The sequence below is a fragment of the Dromiciops gliroides genome, chromosome 1, assembly GCF_019393635.1.
Source record: "Dromiciops gliroides isolate mDroGli1 chromosome 1, mDroGli1.pri, whole genome shotgun sequence".
In the NCBI taxonomy this organism is placed as follows: domain Eukaryota; kingdom Metazoa; phylum Chordata; class Mammalia; order Microbiotheria; family Microbiotheriidae; genus Dromiciops; species Dromiciops gliroides.
This window is the reverse complement of record NC_057861.1, coordinates 687,811,169-687,834,175: the sequence shown is the minus strand read 5'-3', so window position 1 is coordinate 687,834,175 and position 23,007 is coordinate 687,811,169. Positions and strand designations below refer to the sequence as shown.

Genomic DNA, 23,007 nt, shown 5'->3' with positions numbered 1-23,007 from the left:
ATAGCAAAGACACAGAATAGGACTTTGGTGGAAACTATGTTGTTTTGTGGGTAAATTTATGATTTCGTAGATATTTCCTATTATTATTTGCCAAAAATGTATTCATGTACGACATCCCGAGTGAATTTCTGGGGGTTTTTGTCCTTCAAGTGGAGAAAATTTGATAAGATCATTTGAAAAATAAAGCCAAATTAAGCTATCTTAAGTATCTATTGTTAATAATTGGGGAAATGTTGAATTTCCCAAATTTCACCTCTCTGTTAATTATTCACTCCACATGAACTTCTGCTAATCTTCTTACTTAATTTTGCCTACCACAGAATTTTTTGAACTCCAGCAGTTGTCCTGAAATTCAAGGTTTTTTACATGTGAAAGAGCTAGGCAGGAAGTCCTGGAAAAAATTATATGTGTATTTGCGAAGATCAGGACTTTATTGCTCCACAAAAGGAACTTCAAAGGTAAATTACGTTTTAAAACATTCAGTCGAATACTAACACATTCCAGATTATGAATGTCCAATTTGAACTCTCTGTTTTGTTTAAAACCTTTGTCTTTAGTTTCTTGGAAGTGAAATGTCCAGAAAGCAGAGTGTCTTAGAGCACTCCACAGTCAAAAGGTCTGGTGGGATCAAGCCTGGTGTAGTTGCTTTACTGGTTCTGTGGCCTTGGGCACATCACTTAAAACTCTCAGAAATAAGGTTACCCTTAATGACCTCTATGGCTGCTTTCTGGTACTAAATCTATATTCCTGTGAGAGGTTCTCATCAGTCTGAAAGTGCCTGATAAATGTGAGGTGTTATTATTTATTTGATCACATCAATAACAAAAACTTTAAATAAAATTCCCTCAGTATTTGATGGCTCCTGCCCTGTTTAAGTAAGAGAGCTTACCTCAATAGTATCTTTCTTATGTATGGTTTTTATTTATTCTGTGTTCTCCTACATGTTTGGCTCCAAGTTGAAGAGACTTTCTTTGGCAAGGCTATCAAATGTGGACTAAAATAAACCTTACACTGGGGAAATTTAAAATTTTATTTAGCACATATTAAAAAGTGTCTCCTGAAGATGTGATATTTTTCCTTCATTCTCCACAACTTGGAAGGAATCAAAGATGTCATTTAAATGTGCATATACTGCCCTCTGTTGGAGTAGAAGTGAGAAGTGTTTGTGGGTCAGTTTAATGCTCTAATGATGTGATAATTTTTGCAGGAGCCAAGGCATTTGCAGTTATTGGCTGACCTGGAAGACAGCAATATCTTTTCTCTGATAGCAGGCAAAAAGCAGTATAATGCCCCTACAGACTATGGGTTTTGTATCAAGGTAATGTTCTTCAATAAGTGATACATCTAGCAACTATATGCCCTTTTAGGCACTGAATTGGAACATTTGATATTATCATCTGGATAGATTTCAACAGATTGTATTTTAGAATGAGTATGTAACAGAAGACAATGTGTAGTTTTTCATATTTAAATTTCTTTGGAAACTTGACATAATTTGACACAAAAAATATCTGACTCATTCTTACTACTTAAACATGAACCAATTTATTATAAATTTTCTTGGATTGATTTGTTTTGTTTTATATTGTTTTTAGTGAAAATTCTTTTATTACTAGAGTTAGATTTTTAGACCATCCCTTCTTATATTGGATAAGCCCATTGTTAGCAAATTTCATATTGCTTTCCTAATGGGGTTGCTTCTTAGAAGGAAAACCTTCTGTCCTGAATGTGCCTGACTTTGCATATATAGTTCTTACCTGAAAAAGAAAATTCTATCTTCCTTAGGAAAAATCAAATTCTTTCCATTTATTGGCTTCTGTGTTGGATTCTTGGGTAATCAAGTTCCCTCCACCAGTGCAGATTGACCAGTATAAAGTAACGTAGAGATTTCCCTTATCTACTTAACTGGAGTTTTCTTTCATTTAAATAGAACTATTTTTTTTTTTTGTTCTTTCAATTACACGTAGTATTCAAGTTCAAAGAAGAGGTATCTTCATAACACATAAGTTTGGTTAGTTAGACACATCAATGTCCAGCAACCTTTAAATCCTTATTGAGCATTCAGAATAGCGGGGCTATTGAATCTTGGGTCTGTGAACCTGTTTACTTAATAGTTTGTTCACTGTATTTCAATATAATTCATTCCTTTTGTGATCTTGTTTATTTTGTTTTATACATTTAAAAACATTCTGAGGATGGGTCCCATAGACTTCCCCAGACTGTCAGAAAGGGTCCGTGACACATAAAAGGTTAAGAACCTTGATCTAGAAAGTACATAGTTAATTAAACCTTGCATGCCTCATATTTACAGTAGGCACCAACAGCAAAAAAAGGTCTCTAGCAGTTTTGAATGTTGATGTCACAATGTATTCAAATATTCTAAGCAAAAATACATTTTATGTTAGAATTGGAAATTGTGTAATAAGCATAATCCCAATTTCATAACAGAATGTTGGCAAATCTAATTTGTGGCCTCCTCTAACAAGTAGTTCTTGACATGACTCCAACAATATGGCTTGTCTTATCTAAAGTCTGATAAGCAATCAAAACAAAGTTGCTATGCATCTCTCCATTTGGAAGATCCAAATGTAAAAAGTGAAAGTTGTTTCTTATGTTGTTTGGAAGCTAGCTTAAGTACTATAGCTCCTGATGTTAATTTAGTCTTTACTGAATCTGTTATGAGAGATTTAATGTCATTTTAGTCAGTGCTCAAGTAAACTGACTGAAAAGGAGTAGTGTACTCTGTTGGTAATGTGGATTTTTAAATTTGAAATGTATACTAAGTCTAATATGGGCAGGTAGATGGCACAATGGATAGAACACCGGGCCTGAAGTCAGGAAGACTCATCTTCCTTAATTTCAAATCCAGCTTCAGACACTCACTAGCTGTGTGACCCTAGGCAAGTCACTTTACCCTGTTTGCCTCAGTTGGCAGGGGCAGTATCTTAAAAGAACACCATATCTTGGCTCTCAACCCTGTGCCTCCTATATTATTTTTTTCCTTTGCCAATGAAATTCAGAACACAAAGTATGACATTATCTTGGGGTGGCAGTGGATTCCCCACTATTTGAGGAATTCAAGGAAAGGCTGAATGATATGTTCACATACTGTGGAAGGGATATTTTTTAGATATAGGCTGATGAACTAGATAGCTCTAGGACCCTTCCAACACTGATATTCTATGATTCTGTCTCTTCATTAATAGGGTATTAAGTGAATTAATGCCTACACAATACCCACTGCTGCAATCACCATTCATCATTATTAAAAATCATTCTGCTTGGGTATTAAGTGCCTATCATAGCAACCTCTCCATGGTTACAAATACCATTCTGAGATATTTACTCTTACCTTGCAGTTACACATTTAAATCCCCCCTCTCAAAACTGTTAGAATGACTTTGGGCAATGGTATCTTAATATACCTTCGCTTAATGATAGGCCTTATTTATCATTATTTCCCACCTCTGCTTTCCAGAGTTCACCTAGGTGGCTCTCCCATACCTGATCCAACCTTGGCTTCAGTTCCCTCCCTCTAGTTTTGCCTTGACCATATTCTACAGCATATGATCTCACTTATAACTTCTCTTTTTCCATTTTGACCCTCGTTACTAATAGTGATACTTTGCCAGATCCCTTAAAAGAGGACATAGAGCTATGATGCTTTAAATGCGTTGGGGCTACTTTCTAATTTCTATTACATTTGTCTCTAATTCATTATTTTTAGTTTTATTAACTATTGTTTTTATTTTTTAAAATACCTTCCACTGTTAGTTTATATTGTTATACTAACTGTAGTTCATTTGTCTTATAGCCAAACAAAGTAAGAAATGAGACAAAAGACCTGAGGTTACTATGTGCTGAAGACGAACAGAGCAGAACATGTTGGATGACGGCATTTAGGCTTCTCAAGGTATTTTATTTCTCATGTAACAGCCAGCCACATGTAGTGCTTAGCATGGTGCCTGAAACATAAAACACACTTAATAAATGTTTATCGATTGAGTAAAAGATTGGGTTTATTTTACCTTCACAATGTTGGTCTTTTTTCCCCCTTAAGTATTGAGCCATTGTTCTAAAATACCTCACATTTGGGAGTGAAAAATCAACTTCAATTTAGCGGAGCCAAGCTTTTTATTGCTGTGTAGATGCAACTCGATACTTTCCTAGAGACCAGGATATCTCTTGGTACCACTGTCAGAGAACATCAGACAGTTGGTCTGACCCAGTCTGGCACAACTCAAGTCTTTTAGTTTACATGTCTCTTTGGAACCCTTTAACCCAGAATATATTACCTAAAGCTCAGAAATGTGTAAGTCCATTTTGGCAGTTGTGTGGTGGATGTACTAAAGACCACTTGAGGGCAAGAAAACCACATAGGAAGTTACTGTAATCCGGGCAAGAGATGATGATGAGGACCTGAGCTACTGAGATGGTAGTCGTGTGAGTAAAGGAAACAGAATCAAAAGCAAGAGATGTGAGTTAGAAATGACAAGGTTCAACAACTGATCTGACAGGTGGCTTAAGGAAGAATGGAGAGTCAAGGATGTCACCAAGGTTGATGAGAACCCAGTTGTGACTGGAAAGATGGTGGTGTCCTTGACAGCAACTGGGAAGTGCTGAAGAGGGAGTAGGTTTTGTGGGGAAGATAATGAGCTCTATTGTGGACGTGCTGGATTTGAGATAATTACAGGACAACAAGATCAAAATTTCTAACAACAGTTGGTGATTTAATAAAGAAAAATATAATGGGAAGTTGAGACAGATTGGCAAAAAATATGACAATTGATTTGAGATTAAATAGGCACTCTGGACTATTTGATAGCTTGTGTTTAGGGAGGAAAGAAAAAGAAAATGTCCCATATCCTTTAGTAATATAATCTCATCATGCCTTCTTAGAACCATGTCCATCAGTAATGATAATAGTTGACATCGATAAAGATCTTTGGTGTTCATAAAGCACTTTACATACATTATTTCATTTGAGCTTCACAGAAATGCTATGAAGAAAGTACTATAAGTATTACCTTTATTCTACAGATGAAAAACTAAATCTCAGAGAAGTTAAATGACTTTTACTTTGGTCACACAGCTAACAAGTGTTGGAGACAGTTTTAAAACGCAGGTTTCCTTGAAACCAGATCTGGTACTCTGCCCACTATCCCATCCTATCTTTGTGTGAATCATAAAAGTTGTTCATATTTATAAAGGGCTTTGCTATTTGCGAGGTCTGTGATATATTTATCTCCTCTAGTCTTGAGTTAGGTAAGTACCTCTCTCTACCTCTCTCCATTTTACAGATGAGAAAATTAACACTTATTAACTTGTCCAGTGTCACACAACTAGTAGATGGCAGAGCTGCAACCGTAACTTGTTTTTTTTTCACTCCAGATATATATCTTTATATTACAGTGCAGATATTAGGAAAACTGTAGAGGAGGTCATAGCATTAAGTAAGATAGTCATAAACCATATTAAACTAAGGTAACATTAAAGATCTGCCAAGGAAAATACACCAGAATGAAGTTTTATAGAGACACTCATTTTCTCTCCTAATTAACTATCCTATTTTGTTCTAACCAAAATAACCCTCCTTTATTTAAGTAAATATAAAATCATTTTTATACGTGGTGCAATTGAAAGCACTCTTAACTACTAACCTGGTGACTTCTGAGCCATTTTGGCTCAGAATCTATGATCCTGTGAACTGTGACACTTAGCAAATCTTTTCTTCCCCTTTCAATATTCTTGTTTTGCATATGGGAAATAAGGTGGGCCAGATGATAGTGTGGGTCCCTTTCAGCTCCTCTTAGCCTTCATCCCTTAGGTTTTTTTCCATTCTAAATCAGGGAAGAAATTGCAGTGGAATCTGAGTCCTCCTAGTGGGCTGATGCATCAGAAAGATTAATCTTTAAAATTTTTACCCCAGCAAATAAAGAACAACAGCAAACAGTGGTGAAGAAAACTGGACCCTGTATCTCCTAGCAGGTCTCCCATTATTCAATAATTCCCTGATGCTCAGAGTGAAAGGTCCCTGTATTCCTGAAAGAAACAAACAGAAAGCAAGAGAAATTTGATTGGCAAGTGACTGACATTTAGAAATGTCTTCCCTTTCAAAATTCAGCTTTGGACTTTGACAACCTTTGGACCAGATCAGGGATCTGGCACAAAACCAGTCACTCACTAACATTTCCCTTCAGGGTTGGAGGAGGTAAATTAAGGAACTGACAGCCCCACACCCCCAGCCTAGGGCAGCCAGGAGGAATGAGAGAGAAAGGCAGATGAACCCAGCAAGGGGGAAGAAGGGGATAAATGCTGACTAGTTCTCTCTTCACCTCTGTCTCAAGCAGTATGGATGAGCTTACAGCTTCTTTATTTTTTTTAACCCAAATGGTGAGACATGCTTTTTCGATTTAACCCATTGTCAGGCTGAACAAGGATAATAAAAATTTAGTTTAGAGAAACCTCTGCTATTTTAAACAGATAAGAAACAAGCAGTAGGAGGTAGAGGCACAAAAGAGAGACTTAGAGAAGATATTTCTTCTCTTAATGAGAGACAGATTGGAAAATACTAGAATAAAATAAGTAAGATTTATTTTCAAATTATATTTTTTTAATTTAAGCATTTACTTTCCACTTCCCTTGCTAAAAGAGAAAAGAAAAATGGAACCCTTGTAATAAATATGCATTGTCAAGCAAAACAAATCCCCACATTGCTTCTGTCCAAAAACATCTAGTTCTGAATTTTTAGACCACCGCTCTCTGTCAGGAGGTAGGTAATCTTCATTGGTCCTCAGGAAGTGTGATTGGCCATTGTATTGATCAGAGTTCTTAAGTTATAAGTACATTTTAACCCCCTTCTGTACATGGCTCTAATTTTCTTGTTTCCTTTCCTCAAAAGACTAGTGTAGAAAGAAATCCAAGCTTTAATGTTAATCCCATGTAACTCCTAGCATTCACATCAGCACCCTATTTTAAAGGTGCTTCCCAATAATTCAGTTTCTTAATCTTTAAAGCAGTCATTATCAATTTCTAGGATACATATGTCAAGTGGACTGCAAATGACCTGTGCCCTGGTGATTTATTTAACATCTTCAGGCAACAAGTGTTTATTAAGCTTTTATTATATGTTATGCCCTGGGCTAAACACAGGAGGGGAAAAAAGATGTAGAGTTCTTGTTGGTCATCTTACAGTGTACATCGGATCAAGAAAATCCACTTAAACTCAACATATATTTATTATTAAGTATCCGCTGTGTGCCAAGCATTATGCTGTACATTGCAGGGGATGTGACGTTTATTTTTAGTTCATTTGTTTTCAGACTGAGTTTCCTTACCTTGCCCAGACTAGAAGTGTAGTGACCGCTCATGGGCTCAATCTCATTGCTGAACCACATGGAAGCTTTGATTTTCTTCATTTCCAACCTCTCCTTTGGCAGCCTGGTGTCCCTGCCCCCTCCATTCCTGGGGACTCATTGTATTTGGTCCCAGACTTATAAAGACCCTAATCAGATTTAGCCCTCGTGCTACTCAGAATTCTCAAGCTCAAGTGATCTATCTACCAGCTCCAATCTTCCAATAACAGAGACTAGACATATACCATCATGCCCAGTGGGATTCAACATGTAAAGAAAGTGTAGTCCTGATCTTCTGGGAGCTTATAGTCTAATAAGGACATGTAGAAGTATTTTTAGTGCTTCAGAAGATTCATTTAATTATTAGGTATTCTTTCAATTATAGATTGCAGCCCCAACCCTCCATGACAAATGAGATAGAAGCTCTCAGCACAGTACCTTGTACATCAATAGGCACTATATAAATGCTTATTCCCCTTTATTCCTTTCACTAATAGAGACTCTTTAACCTATGAATTGCCACAGCAGTTCAGGTTCGCACACCAAATTAATTTAACTGGTCCTGAAACAATAAATGCATCATCCACTGGGAAGCCTGTATTCAAAGCCTTTTTAGCTTCTGATAACACTTACCCGACCTAACATTGATTCTAATGTCAGAATCCTGGCCGGGACTACTAGGGCAGATGCTATTAAAATCACATGGAATAATAGTCTTTTGTTGGGATCAAAAAATAAACTTCACAAATGGTGGAGGCCTTGCTAAATAGTTCTGAAAAAATTCTTGGGGGTGCTTGTGGACTGTAAGCTCAAAATGAGTTATTTTATATATATATATATATATACATACATATATATATATACATATATATATACATATATATACATATATATATAAAATAAAACATTATATATACATACACACACACACACACACACACACATATATATATAGTATAATATTGTAACCACCAAAGTTAATGCAATCTGAAATGCTTTGAGAGGTATTATGGTATTTAGAACTAGGGAAATGTGGTTGTGCTGTGCTCTCCCTTGGTCTGACCATATACAGAATATCGTAATAAATTCTAGATGCCACATTTTAAGAAAGACATTGATAGTCTTGTGAGCATCTAGTAAGAAGACAACCAAGATGGTGAAGAAACTCGTGTCATTTGAGGTCCACCTAAAGGAGCTGAGTATAATCCAGGGAATACTCAGGGGGCACCATGATGGCTGTCTTTAAGAATTTAAAGGAATGTCTTGTAAAAGAGAGACTAGATGTGTTCTGTTTCACTCAAGAAGATAAAACTAGGAGCAATGGGTAAAATTTCAATGAGACAGATTTAGACTTGATATTAGGAAAATATTAGGATATTCCTAAAGCGGAATAAACCACCTCAGGGAGTGTAGTGGGATTCCCCTCTCCAGAAGCCTTTGAGCAAAGTTGGAGGACCATTTGTGGGGTCCATTATAAAGCATACGAAGGTTGTACTCTGTGACCTCTGACTTCCTCACCAATCCAGGGAGTCACAAAGCCACAGACTTCAAGGCCAGAAGGGACGTTCATGGCCATCTATTTCAAACCACACCCCCAAAAGAATACTCTCTGCCACAGCAAATGCTCACATCCTGCCTTTCCTTTGAGACCCAAGATGAGGGGGATTCTTCTACCACCGCCCAGCCCAGCCCAGCTTCCATTTTGGATAGTTGTAGTTTTTCTTGACATCAAGCGTTTTGTCAACAACTTGATGTCATTTGAAGAAACAGAAGCAAAGGTTAAGTGATTTACCTATGGTTACACAGGTAGGAAGTATAAGAAATTAAATTTGAATCCAGCCTCTCCAACTCCAGAGCCAGTGACCTTTACACTAGAACCACTCTCTATGCTATGAAGCATTTTCCTTGGAACTGATCTCTGTCCTGCTTGCTGTTCATTATAACGAGATTTGACTATATGATAGCTCTTGGTTTGAAAAAAGATCTCCGTCACTGACCTCGTACTTCTCTTTCTAGTACGGCATGCTCCTTTATCAGAATTACAGGATTCCACAGCAGAGGAAAGCTTGGCTTTCCCACTTCTCAACTCCAGTGGTAAGTACTGGTGTGACTTCTTTACTTGGGGCGGGGGGTGGGGGGGGGGAGAGTGGTGAGGAATTCTGCTTGATTACAGGTTTGTCAAGTCAGGTCACACATAACAGAAAAGTCTAGTTGTAGCATTTCTGTTCCACCAAAATTTATTTTCCCTTTGGACATTGCTTTTCCATCTTGGTTTTTATACTTTAATTATTGCATATTGTTAGGACTTCTCCTTCCCCCTGCCCCATTCCTAATTTTTCTGATAAGAGAAAGCTCACTCATCTAAAGGGAAAAAGCCCTAAGCTTTGATCATGAGACCTCTTCCGCAAGTTGGAAAACCAAAGGACCATAGCATGACAGATCTGAAAGGGACCTTTGGAGACCTTCTAGTTCTTTACACGAGGACATCAAGGCCTAAGGTGGCAAAGTGACTTGCCTCAGTGTCAGACTTTAAGATAACGTTGGATAGGAAATCTCTTGAAGCAAAGATGGGAAACTTTAAAAAAAAAATTTTTTTTTGGCGGGGCAATGAGGGTTAAGTGACTTGCCCAGGGTCACACAGCTAGTAAGTGTCAAGTGTCTGAGGCTGGATTTGAACTCAGGTCCTCCTGAATCCAGGGCTGGTGCTTTATCCACTGTACCACCTAGCTGCCCCCCAAAAATGGGAAACTTTTAAGGAAGTTTTTCAACTACATGATCTAAAAATTCGTTGAAGGGAGGGGGCGGAAGCAGATTTTTTTCCATTTTTATGATACTTGCCTAGTCCCCTCTGTATGCTGCCACAAGTTTTAAAACAGGCTAAACCATTCTCTTTCAGCGCAGTGTGTCTGAGAACTCCCTCGTAGCCATGGACTTTTCCGGCCAAACAGGAAGAGTGATTGAAAACCCCGCTGAAGCTCAGAGTGCAGCCTTGGAAGAGGGCCATGCTTGGAGGGTAACATAATCTGTCCCCTCTTCTCCTTACCAAGCCCACTTTGTGAGCTCAAGCCTCACATACCACTTTGTGGCCAGTGTACACTAGTTCTTATGTGGGTCATTCATAGCCACATATTAGAGTTCAGGTCCACAAGAAGAAAATATCTAGCTCTTCTCTCCCCTGGGATGTCTAGAAAGAGGTTGACGACGGTAGCAGGTACAACAGATTCTTCTTGGCAATTTGCAAAGAGGTTTCTGCAGACAGATATTTCAAATTAACCACGTTGTTTAATAGAAGGGGGGAAAAGCCAGTGCTGTTACTCCCGGCTTTCTCCCATTGTAATTGACACTAGATTGTACAAGGGGAAGGACACCTAGAATGGGCTGAACAGTTTTTGCTTTTGTGATATGAATAGGTGGTAGAGTACCTCATCCTTATATTCTTCTGCTGGTGGTCTTTGGTACATAGCAGACATGACTAGGAAGGGCATCCTCTCTAAAAGACAAGGCAAGCCTCTTTATCCACATTGACAGAGTTGGAAATAGACTTAAAAAAAAGACCAACACAGAAGTGTCCCCACAGGTCTTATGGGAAATGTAGATTTGTCCTGCTCTGTTCAGGCAGGTCTCTTGTTTCCTTTCAAGTACAGGGTTGTGTACTCATCCAATCACCTCTGCAAAATCTGCAAATTCTGAGGCATTTCCCATTTTCCAGATTTTTCAGCAACTCTTGTTGGGTGGTATCAGAGTTGCATGTCATGATTTAGCCATTTGTCTTAAGTGTTAATTGAGAGCATTTGGTTTCTTTTGCAGAAACGAAGCACAAGGATGAATGTCTTAGGTAGCCAAAGTCCCCTTCACCCTTCTACACTAAGCACAGGTAAATTTGGGGTGTCAAGTAGGTGACTAACTTAATTTTATTTGTTCAGTTGGAAAAGTGTTATTCACAAAGACTATTTGTTTTGATGGAAGAATGCTAGATGTTAGGAAGAAGAGAGGGTTTGGGGCAGGAGGGTAATGAGATCTGTTTTTTATTTGGGGGAGAAGGGTAATGAGATTTGTTTTATACGTGTAGATATGTCTTGTTCTTCCTGTAACCAGTCTCCTCACCAATCCATGTTTCATGCAGCCTCTAAAATACTCTTCCTGAAGCATAGCTTTAACTATGTCACTCCCCCTACTCAAAAATCTTCCATGGCTCCCTATTGCCTGGAAGATCAAATATCAACTTCTCATCTTGGTTCTTAAGGACCTCAACTATCTGGTTAAAACAACCTTTCCAGTCTTATTGCACATTCTTCTTCCTGTATACTAAGTTTTTATGTATCTACCAAACGCTATTTCTCAAATACTTACTGTCATCACTGATCTCTTCCTTCATCCCCAAAGTACCCATATCTTCTGTGATACTCAGAGTTAGGCACAGATTAATACAAAGTATGAATGAATCCCACATAGTTGAATTTGCACCATTTGAAATTTCTAATTATATAAAATATGGTCATTGGTTCCAGCCCAGTGGTTAATATGCAGTACAAAATCTAATAATACATGGCATTCGTTATTTGTACTATTTGGGAACTAGCTGTAATTGTATATGTGTCATTTATCTCCTGGTAAGGTATAAATTTCTCATGATCTGTAGTCCCATATCACTGCATGATTAGAAATTTCTAACTGGAAAGTCCCTTAGCCATTTTCATCTTTCAAATGAGGGTATTGGTCTAGATCAGTAGTCAAGTTTATATAAAAACATATCCCTACATTGACTTAGAAAACCACAAATCAGAGTCATCTCTGTTGGATTGTATTTTTATTTATTTTGTTAAACCTTACCCAATTACATTTTAATCTGCTTCAGTTATACTCCATTTCTGGTCTAAATGACCTGTAAGGTCCCTTTCAGCTCTTAACCTATGATCCTGTGATCACCTGATGTTGGAAAGTAGGATGGTTTAAGGGAATGGTGATAAAATGACAAATACCAGGTCAGACATGTTAAGTTGTACTCTGGTATCACCTCGTATGTTAAGTCTATAAAATAAGAACAAAAACCATAACTTATACTTTCTCCTTCTCTCAAACAGTGATCCATAGGACACAAAACTGGTTTCACGGAAGGATCTCTCGGGAAGAATCCCATAGGATTATTAAACAGCAGGGGCTTGTGGATGGGTAAGAAAACAATTCAACTGAATGCTGATAGAAATTCTGAAACAAATGATTGTGACCCATAGCAAATGAATGGTAGTGATAATAATAATAGCTACCATTTTTATATAGCACCTACTATATGCTAGACACTGTGCTAAACAGTTTACAATCATCTTATTTGATTTGAAAAACAACCCTGGGAAATAGGTATTATTATTACTCCCCCCTCCCTTTTTACAGGTGAGAAAACTGAGGCAAACAGAGGTTAAGTGACTTGCCCGAGGTCACATAGTATAAGTATCTGAGGCCAGATTTGAAGTCAGATCTTCCTGACTCCAGGCCTGACCCTCTATCCACTTTTACCTAGCTGGTAGGCAGAAAAAGACTTAATCATTGGGCTGGATAGTTTGGTTTAGACACAGTAGTGACTGCTTATCTTCAGGTACTCTGTGGTATCTGTCCACCCTGATGATTTGACTACATCTAGTCTACTTAGAGTTGGTTATTTGGTAGAAAGCTGAATTTAAATATAAGCTCTCCTCTGGCAAACTGAAGTGAGAGTTTTTCTTTCTGTGCAAATTTTAATGCAAGGTGTGCTTGGTGGTTATACTGTAGTTTCTAAAGAGGCATTATAGCATGATCAGTAGAGTGGTGGGCTTTGAAATGAGGATAACCAGAGTTCAACCCCTTTCTTTTAACACTTGATGGTTATGTGACCATGGGGGAGGGAGCCACTTAACTTATGTGTCTCAGGCATCTCCCGAGGAATTACCTACTAAGTCACAGATGGGTTGCAGTCAGCATGAGTGAATGGAGTTTTCATACAAGGAGTCCTCAATGCTGATGAAAACTCAGATACTTGAAGTATTTGTGTCAAGTTTCTGAAATATCTTGGTTGATTGAGGGGAAAATGTAAATTTCATATAATTCTTGCTACCATCAGATGTTTTCATCAACGTCTGAGGGCTTCACACTAGGCCTGTTGTGCACATTTAATAAAATGTCCTGTCTTAGAACTATCATTGAAACCGAACTTCAGAATCACCAGTCCTAATATAAGCTGGGACATAAACTGTAAGAAAAACTGAGTTGCACTGTCATTGTAGGCCACAGCACGGTGCTAATGAGGCAAATATCTCATGTTAGCTATACTCTGTCCCACAGCCCTAATAGCCTAGACCTAGCATAACTTTCTCAAAGTTAGTGTCTTTGATCACAAGCAGAATTGGGGGAGATCATCACAACAATATTAGTTGTTTTTTTTTTTTCTAAACTGTAGCTTTGGCTTATGAGCGTAAGGGCACATGGAGGGAGTAGAGAGAGAACTGCTGATCTGATCTCTGGGCCCCAAATAACATAGATAGGAAGGAGCCTTCCCTTTAGTTGTGTAAGAACCAGTTCACAACCAAGGGTAAGAACTTACTTGTAACTCCTCATAATAGAGAAAGTAGGATGTGATATACTACATAGAGTGCCAGGGCTAGAATCAGGAAAACCTGTGTTCAAATTTGACCTCAGATGTTTTCTAGCTGTGTGTACCTCAAGAAGCCACTTAGCATGGGGCAACTAGGTGGCGCAGTGGATAGAACACCGGCCCTGGAGTCAGGAGTACCTGAGTTCAAATCCGGCCTCAGACACTTAACACTTACTAGCTGTGTGACCCTGGGCAAGTCACTTAACCCCAATTGCCTCACTAAAAAAAAAAAAAAAGAAGCCACTTAACCTTTGCCTCAGTTTTCTCTCCTATAAAATGGGGGTAATAATAGCATCTACTTCCCAGGGTTCTTATAAAGATAAAATTAGATAATATTCATATAAAGCACTTGGAAAATCTTAAAATCACTATGTAAATGCCAACTATTATTATTATTATTATTATTACTCATGTATAGGTCTACAATTCTAGCTATACTATCTAAAATTTAATGAGTGGTTGCCAATAAATTATTTTGTTTTTTTGTTTTTATTTTTTATTTAAAAAAATTTTTTTTTGGTTGCCAATAAATTATAAGCTTTAGCAAGAGTATTTAAGTGTTTAAGTATTTATTAAAGAGCATTAGGATCAGAAAGAAAGGTAAAAATCTAACTATTTCTAAGAGACCCCATCATCTGACCCACCATGGCGAGGTCAGGAACCAAAAGAGACAGAACCCCTCCGCCAGAGTCCACTTCCTACTTTGTGTCCCCCTCCCAGAAATGGAAGGCTCCTCAAGTTGATTGGCTGGTAGCTTTGATAGACAGTACCCACAAGCAAACATCACTTCCTGACGCCAAGGAACTGACCACATGGCTTGCCCTCAGATGCCTTCTCCTCATGGCGGCGCTTTCCTACAGTAGCTCTCCAGCAGGTGGCGTCATTCCAATTGTTACACTCAGAATCACACAGCTAATAAGGGTCAGGGACAGAATTTGAAGCTGGGATTTCCTGACTCCCAAGGCCAGAATTCTATCATAATTTAGAACTAATGACTTTTTACTGGTTTTATTTCAACAGTAAACTCATTCTTGTCCTTTCCTCAGGCTCTTCCTCCTTCGTGACAGCCAGAGTAATCCAAAGGCATTTGTACTCACACTGTGCCATCACCAGAAAATCAAAAATTTCCAGATATTACCTGTAAGTATTAGATTTTGCCCAGTGATTTTTATAATCTCTTGCTTTCTGTGTCTTAATCTGACCAGGTGTTTTTTTTTTTATCTTTCATTTTCAACATAATATTAAAATTACAAACTGGAAAGATTAAGTAGCATGCCATGTATTGATGTTTCACCTCTGCCACCTCACTCAGAAGATGGCCTTTACTGAGAAGAGGAGGCTGCCCAATGGGAGTCTCAATTTCCCCTCCTCATCCATCCCTTCTCTTACCCAGCAGTCACGATAGAAAAGCTTGTCATCTGCCTTGACAACACACACAACCAGAATATTGGAATTTTAGAGCTGGAATGAACCTTAGGCCTTGAGGGTCTGAGGCTCTGAAGGTTGGGGATAGAATGAAGGCAACCTCTCTGCGGGGGAAGGTTGAGGAATGGGTGGAGAGTGGTATCTGCAGCTGTGGTAGGAGGGGTTGGGTAGAGACAGGAGTTTTTCAGTGAGAAATATAGTGTTTGTCACTAGGGTGGTCCAGTTGCCCATTGGTAGTAGCCCTTATGCAGATGCCAGATATATCTGAGTGTTTGTTACAGCTAAAATACTCTGCTACCTCCATCTGTCACTGATAACAGTCCCTGAAGGACCACAGTGATGTATAGTTGAACCATAGGGAGTTTAATGGGTGATTTTTTGCAATGAGGTTAAATCCCAAATTAATAACTGTATTTCTTACTGCTTACTCCAGTAAGCAATAAGTTACTTGAGAGTAAAAGAAAATACACACAAATCCAGGGTTACTTGGTATACTTCTGAAAAGACCAGATAGCATGTCTACCTCATTTTTCCTTGTCCTGTCAATAATTATGTAGATATAGTTCTACAAGCACAACATGGGACTCTACTTCACTTAAAGGCACTTGTTGAAATTCCCTAGAAAGGGAATGCTACTTGGTCAGGCCAGGTCCTGCCACTTTGATAAGTTTTACAAAGTAAGCTCTGTCCTTCAGCCTGAAAATCAATCTGGTTCCAGAGTAAGTTCATAGCATGGCATAGTAACTAGAGCCTCTTTTGGAGATAGCATAGAGACCTCATAAGTGTTTTCTCTAGAAAAAAAATCTGGAAGAGATTAACAAAACTGAAAGAAAAAATGAATGAAAGAAAAATAATCTTTTTAAAAAGATAAGTTAACTAATTTGATTTTTTAAAATGAAACAAAAATGAAAAAAGTAACAAAAGTGAAAAAAAGGAGAATTCACCACAAATGAGGAAGAAATAAAGGAAATGATTAGAGACTTATTTTGCCCAATTATATGCCAGTTTCTGAAATTTTGATTTACACAGGACTTTAACTTCCCTATATTTGCTTCCACATCAAAAACAAAGCAATTCGTATGCCACTTAATAAAATACTTTCCCATTCTGTAGGCCCAAAGGATTTGTGTGTGATTATATGATATTGCCAGATACAGAAAGAGTAATTAACAAACTAATGAATCACTGCCCTGACTTACTACCGTGTGGCCCTGGCCAAGTCATTTCACATCAGTTTTCTCATGTGCTAAACGAGTGTCATCATATTATTAGTTTTACCTATCCCATTTAGAAAAAGCACTTAGTAAACCTTGAAGCCACTATAGAAATGTGACTTATTGTATGGTGTCATTAGATTGACAAAAAGTCAAAAGTAGAAATGCGTTATTTCTGCTATGGATACAATAATGGGTACATTCAGTGACACTTGTAGTTCACATGTTTTGTCTACTTATGATCTCTGGGTTTATGCTTTGGAAAGCAGGCAGATTCCTGACAGGTTTTCTTTATTAGCCCTTGGGTGTGCTTTGTAATGTCAACTTTGGAAATTACAGAGGTGTGAGTCATTACTAGGGGTCACTGGGTGGGGAAAAAACAAAAAAGATTATAGCCTGTGATTAGACTCTGTGAAAGGTGCTTCTGGCCACAGCTGTGCTCTTAGAATTAAGGAGTGGTTCTGTGTATAAATACACAAGGCTTGAAAATTTTTGCAGCACTGGCAGCCACCCCACACTTTGTTGCAGTTTTCTATTTTCCATCTGGACTCCAGAGGCTTTAAGGTTGCCTAGTCCAGCTTCTTCATTTTACAAATGAGGAAACTGAGGCCCAAGAGAGTTAAAAGTGACCTGTCGCAGGTCATACAGGGAGGAAGTAGCAGAGCTAGGATTCAAACCCACGTCTTCACACTCCAAATTCCATATTCCTTTGCACTATATGTGGTGTTGTGTTTCCTCGAATAGAAGGGGAGGCTGGGAGAGAACCACCCTATATAAAGAGCCAAACATGCACTCCCAGGAATGAAGAAAAGGCAAGCTAAAGCCAAGAGTTTTAAGTCAAGGGGGAAATTGCTCTGCTGTTGAGAAGAAGCAGCTTTTTGCGGGTTCTTGGCCAAATAATCAAAAGTGGTGTCTTAGCCTTAGAAGCTGCATGCCCTCCCAAGACCCCAGTTCCTGGCTCAGTGTGTGGTCTTAAAGAAGTGGTCGAATCCATCTCCTTGTGCTTCCTCGGACTCCTCACCCTCAGTTCCTTGGAATTCTCAACATGGCTGCTTAGTGGACTAAGCCATGATGATATTCTTTTCTCAGGAAGCAGGGAGGACTTTTAAACCCTCTGAAATTCTATAGTTAGCCAGGCTAAGAAGCTTTAGTTTTCTACCTTACTCTACTGCCCCCCTACTATTTTACCACACCGTCCGTTTGTACTATTTTCTGAGCTAAAGACTAATCTGCCATATAATACTAGGCTTTAAAAAACTTATAGTAGACTATTTGGGTTGTTCCATCTAATGTTGAAAGTATTTTTGTTCCTATAGTGTGAGGACGAGGGACAGATGTTCTTCAGCCTTGATGACGGAAATACCAAATTCACCGATCTGATCCAGCTTGTTGAGTTCTACCAGCTAAACAAAGGAGTTTTGCCTTGCAAACTCAAACATCACTGTATCAGAGTGGCCTTATGACCTTGAATTTGGCTCTTGATTGAAGACTGGATATGCTAGAAGAATAACTAAGAGAAAGTTAACACTGGAATGAATGAGCAGGTCTGTAAATTGGTTTAAAAATGATATTCTGCACCTCGAGACTCTCAAAGGGATGGATTCAGTGGGTGCCAACAGACCAAGATCTCCTGGTTTGTCCAACACCTAAGAATGATCTGCTTCTGAGTATCCCAGCACACCTTCCTCCCCTTGCCAAATAAAGGAAGGCATGTAGAATTGTGTGCAAATTTGAGACTAAACTGGAATGATCATCTTGGCTGGGCCACTTAACAGGAACAGGTTCTGAAGAGAAATCATTGGAAAAGGACTCTTGCCCTGGAATAATCTTGACAATTAAAACTGGTGTGTTTACTTTTTTTGTATTGATCACTTTTTTTTTTGCACTCCTACTTTGTTTTGGATATTGTATACAGCCTATATTAGGACATGATGTGGCTTTTCGATTCATGCAGGAGCTAAAAAGTCTCTGCCTGTCAGAATTAGAAAACCTAAAGTGTTGGGTCTCAGCATTTCTTCAGGGGCAATTTTTGCTCTCAGCTGATTGAAGCAGTGTGAATTCAATTATAAACCTATAACTCCACCACCCAGTGGACTTTGAAAAGCATTTATGAGGTTTTTATCCTTAGGGAAATGACTGGTATACATGTAGCATAATTAACAGTCCCAGTCATGAGACCCCAGTCTAGTCATCCAGTTTCTATGCACAAATGTTTGAACCTTTTGTTGTTAACATGTGTGTTATATTTTTCCCCCAGTCAAATAGCTTTTATTCTTTAGGAACTTCACTGTTACACAATCACAACTGAATGACCATGTTTGTGCTTCAAAAGAGGCTGATTTCTATGAAAAATCAACCAGTGCTAATCATCTGCTTGTTAGGACAAATGATCAGCCCATCTTTTTTTCTTTAACTTTATGTCCTCAGTGGTCTTCAGTTTCTTTCAGAAACACCACCATGTTACCACCATCAGCCTGTTGAAAGGCTAAGTCATACTACAGATTGCAGCCGAAATCCCTGCCACACATGTGGAGTTTAAAAGAAAAATGGCTCCTATTTTGTTTACTGCAGTGAGTGTCTTCAGTGTCTCCATGGTGAGAAACATACACAAACAAACAACAAAACGGACACAGACTCAACCTGACATTTAAGAGGTTTTGACTTTGTGACCTCCATCCTGCTGAAAGAAACACACACACACACACACACACACACACACACACACACACACACACACACACACGTAAGCCAGTTGACTGCAAGCCGATTCAGAGTCTACTTTACTACTGGCTTATGGTCAGAATTGCTTCATTGTAAATGTTTAAATTGAATATTTAGTCACAACACAATATTGGTTTTCCTTCTTTCTTCTGATGAGCTGGAAAGACAGTGGCTGCAGTCTTTCCCATGATCTTCCATCCCACATCTCTCAGTTCTTGCTTCTTACCCTGAACATAGAAAGCAGGCGTGAAAATAACCATTTCCCCCTTTTCTCTGCAGATTGGAAAATGCTTACTTGAAAGGGTGTTCAGACTACTGTGGTGAACAAAATAGTTTTCTTTTAAAATAGCAGTGAGAATGCGGACCGGCTCCCTGATTGATGTTAGCCACTGGATTGCTTTAAAAATCCTCTCTGCTGAAGGGAAAAAAAACAAAAAACATTTCATACTGCTCTTTGGTCATCATATATAGCTTTGACAGTAGTTTAAGACAAAAATGTAACAAGCTTAAGTAATACATATCAGCTATAACTATGTCGATGGTATAGAAACACTGTATTTTAGTTTACAGATCACATTCTAGTATTTTCCATGAAATGTCTATTTAGAAGATGGAGATTTTTTTTTTAGCAAAATGTGTTTTTCAACTGCAATATGGAACTGCATTTTTCTGCCTTTTTTTTTCTTTTAGCCATTCTTTTCAAACAATCAGAAATTTGGCTAATAACTGTTCATATTTCCAACTTCACTTTGCATGCCTGATTCAGCCTCACTTTGGGGGGAAGACACAGCTATTATAAACTTTTCTATTTGGTGGATTGAAATAAACCTTTTTTCGGTTTTTTTGGCTATAAGATTTCTTTTCTGTTTACATAGATTAGTTCCAATAATGCATTTCCTGCCCCGCTCCCCCACCTACCACCAGTAGACAGCTATTATTTGCAGTGTTTTGTATTTATAAACTTGCATTTTATTTAAATGGAGATAAATAAAAGTTTGACTATGAATCACAATTTTGTACGTATGTAGATGGTTGACTTAGTCTTTTGTACTTTTCCAGCCTAAGTGAACTGTTTGAGAAAGTAACCAGTCTCAGAGTGGCCACAAGCTTACTCTTACCAGCTCACAGCTCACTTTCCACTTTCCTTTCTGCTGGGTCACTGAGAGAGTACCACCCTATAACAAACCAACAAATCCAGTAGAATCAGCTGGCTTCCAGCTTAGCAAACCAAGGACTGAAGGACATTTGACTTTTATTTTTGTATTTAAATGACATGAATGTAAAGGGGACGCTCAGGGTTGTTTTGGAGCCTGTTGAATTTTTTTTTTGTCTTTGCCTGTGATTTTTATTTTCTAAATGAATACTTCATGTAGCAATCTTGAATATGTCGAGAAGGAAAATGCCAAACAGTTTTTGGTAATCAAGTTAGTAGTTAAGTTATGTTACACTAGGTGTTAAAGTACAGAAAGCTTTTATTTGTTAAACCTTGAAGAAACACGTGCCTCAGTTTAGATGTTTTGTCTTATCTTTTCTGCACTAAATAAATACCTGACAGTTTGACCAATCAATGCACCTTTCCAGTGGCAAGACTTGCTTATCATAAATTATATTTGTCACAATGCAAGATGTAGTAACTGTAAAATGGAATAAAGTTGAAAAGTTTTCAGGGAATGCAAAAGGTATTAACTTAAAGACAAAACCTTTATTCAGTATGCTTTGCTTCATACTGTAAATAGCTTTTGGGCTTGTGAACCTAATTGTAATCTATCTTTCAGGTATTTTTGTACAAATAAGGGACTGATATTCTGTTTCTTGTAATTAGAAATAAACATTAATACAATGCTATTCATTTTATACCGCTGTTAATATCTGATTTCTATGTTTAAAACTTTTTTTTTTTGCTGATTACTAGGCAAGATACTGAAAGTTTTTAAGGTATTAAGCTTTCTCCAATATAGTAATAGACCTGTGAGCTCATCATTTATATGGGTGTTCCTTCCAATGACACAGATCACAACTTATCCAGACCCGATCATTCTGTGTGAGTCTAGTGGATGACCTCCCATAAATTTGCCACAGGAAGCTCCCAAATGTGCCAAGGTCATTCCTATATTTGCATTGATGCCACAGGAGCCTGAGGGCTAATGATCCCCCATTTCTCTTTGAGACCAATTCATCTATTTTTCTGGCTATATGTTTCTTTGATAACATAATTTATGCTACTTCTCCTGGGTAATTCCTTATTTGTAATGTAGTACAAAGTATTCACTTGAAATATTTTTTAAAAGATACTTATTTTAGGGGCGGCTAGGTGGCACAGTGGATAAAGCACCAGCTTTGGAGTCAGGAGTACCTGAGTTCAAATCCAGCCTCAGACACTTAACACTAGCTGTGTGACCTTGGGCAAGTCACTTAACCCCAATTGCCTCACTAAAAAAAAAAAATACTTATTTTCCCTGCTTCTAAAATGAGATGCAGAGTACCAGAAGTAGATTTAATTTAAAATTGTCCAAAGTTATTGGCTATAACTCTGTAGTTTAGTGGAGCTAATTTGCAATTTCTTGCTATTGGAAACTGACACTACCTTCTTCTCAGCATACTGTGCCACTTTTCCATGTTAACCTCTTCAAGCCTAAAGCTTAATGGAAACGTCAATAAGAATTTTGGGATGAAAAGAAACAGTTAAGAGACCTGGTAATGAACTGATCCATGTGTTTGGGTTTTTTAAAGCTTGTTTTTAAACTTCCATTCTCTTCATCTCACCATTAAAAATACATTTTGCCACTGCTGAAATGAATGCCAATTTTGGGATCAGGTTCCAATGTGTTTTATCAGAGGGATATTTCATATCTTCAGACTCATTTCTTCGTGTCTACAAACATGCCCCCATCTCCCCCAACTTGATCATTGCCTGCCTTGCTCCTTGTATCCCCTGTAACTATTATTCTAGATCTCTTTTACCTTGAACAGGCTACAATACATGCCTCCACTTTCTCTCTTCTCACTTTAAAAAAAATCTTTGTTATATTTTTATTTATTTTGTTAAACATTTACCAATTATATTTTTTAATTTAGTAGTATTTTCTTTTTTCCAATTACACGTAAAGACAATTTTTAACATTCTTTTTTTGAATAGAATCTTATTTTCCAAAATATATGTAAAAACAAAATTGATTTTGAGTTCCAAATATCTTCCTCTCCCTCCCTTTTCTCCTCCCTCCCCAAGATGGCAAGCAGTCTGATATAGACTATACATGTGCACTAACATAAAATGTATTTCTACATTAGTCATGTTGTAAAAAAAAGAAACAAAACAAAAGGAAAAAAGCCACCAAAAAAAGTGAAGATATTATGCTTCTATTTGCATTCAGACTCCATAGTTCTTTCTCTGGATGTGGAGAACATTTTCTGCCATGCATCTTTTGAAATTGTCTTGAATCATTGTATTGCTTAGAAGATCTAAGTCAATCATAATTAATCATCGCACCACTCTCGACTTCTTAATCCTTTATAATTTGGCTTCCAACCTTATTGCACCAAAGCTACTCTCTCTAGAGTTACCAGCGATCTCTTAGTTGCCAAATCCACTGGCCTTTTCTCTCTCTCTCTCTCTCTCTCTTTTTTTTTTTTTTTTTGGTGAGGCAATTGGGGTTAAGTGACTTGCCTAGGG

The 23,007-nt window shown here is 37.9% G+C and overlaps 1 protein-coding gene across 4 annotated transcripts in view; it reads left to right on the top strand.

The window, feature by feature from the left end:
- GRB10 (growth factor receptor bound protein 10) overlaps window positions 1-18,469 on the top strand; it is a 278,346-nt gene extending 259,877 nt beyond the window's left edge. For all 4 annotated transcript variants that reach the window (XM_043971116.1, XM_043971134.1, XM_043971125.1 and 1 more), the window contains 9 exons: window positions 321-458; window positions 1,208-1,318; window positions 3,815-3,913; window positions 9,372-9,449; window positions 10,252-10,368; window positions 11,163-11,229; window positions 12,437-12,524; window positions 15,024-15,117; window positions 17,933-18,469. In XM_043971116.1, the coding sequence (XP_043827051.1) occupies window positions 321-458; window positions 1,208-1,318; window positions 3,815-3,913; window positions 9,372-9,449; window positions 10,252-10,368; window positions 11,163-11,229; window positions 12,437-12,524; window positions 15,024-15,117; window positions 17,933-18,079 (939 nt within the window). In that variant the 3' untranslated portion in view covers window positions 18,080-18,469. The remainder of the gene's footprint in view (window positions 1-320; window positions 459-1,207; window positions 1,319-3,814; window positions 3,914-9,371; window positions 9,450-10,251; window positions 10,369-11,162; window positions 11,230-12,436; window positions 12,525-15,023; window positions 15,118-17,932) is intronic.
- The last annotated feature ends 4,538 nt before the right edge of the window (window positions 18,470-23,007 follow it).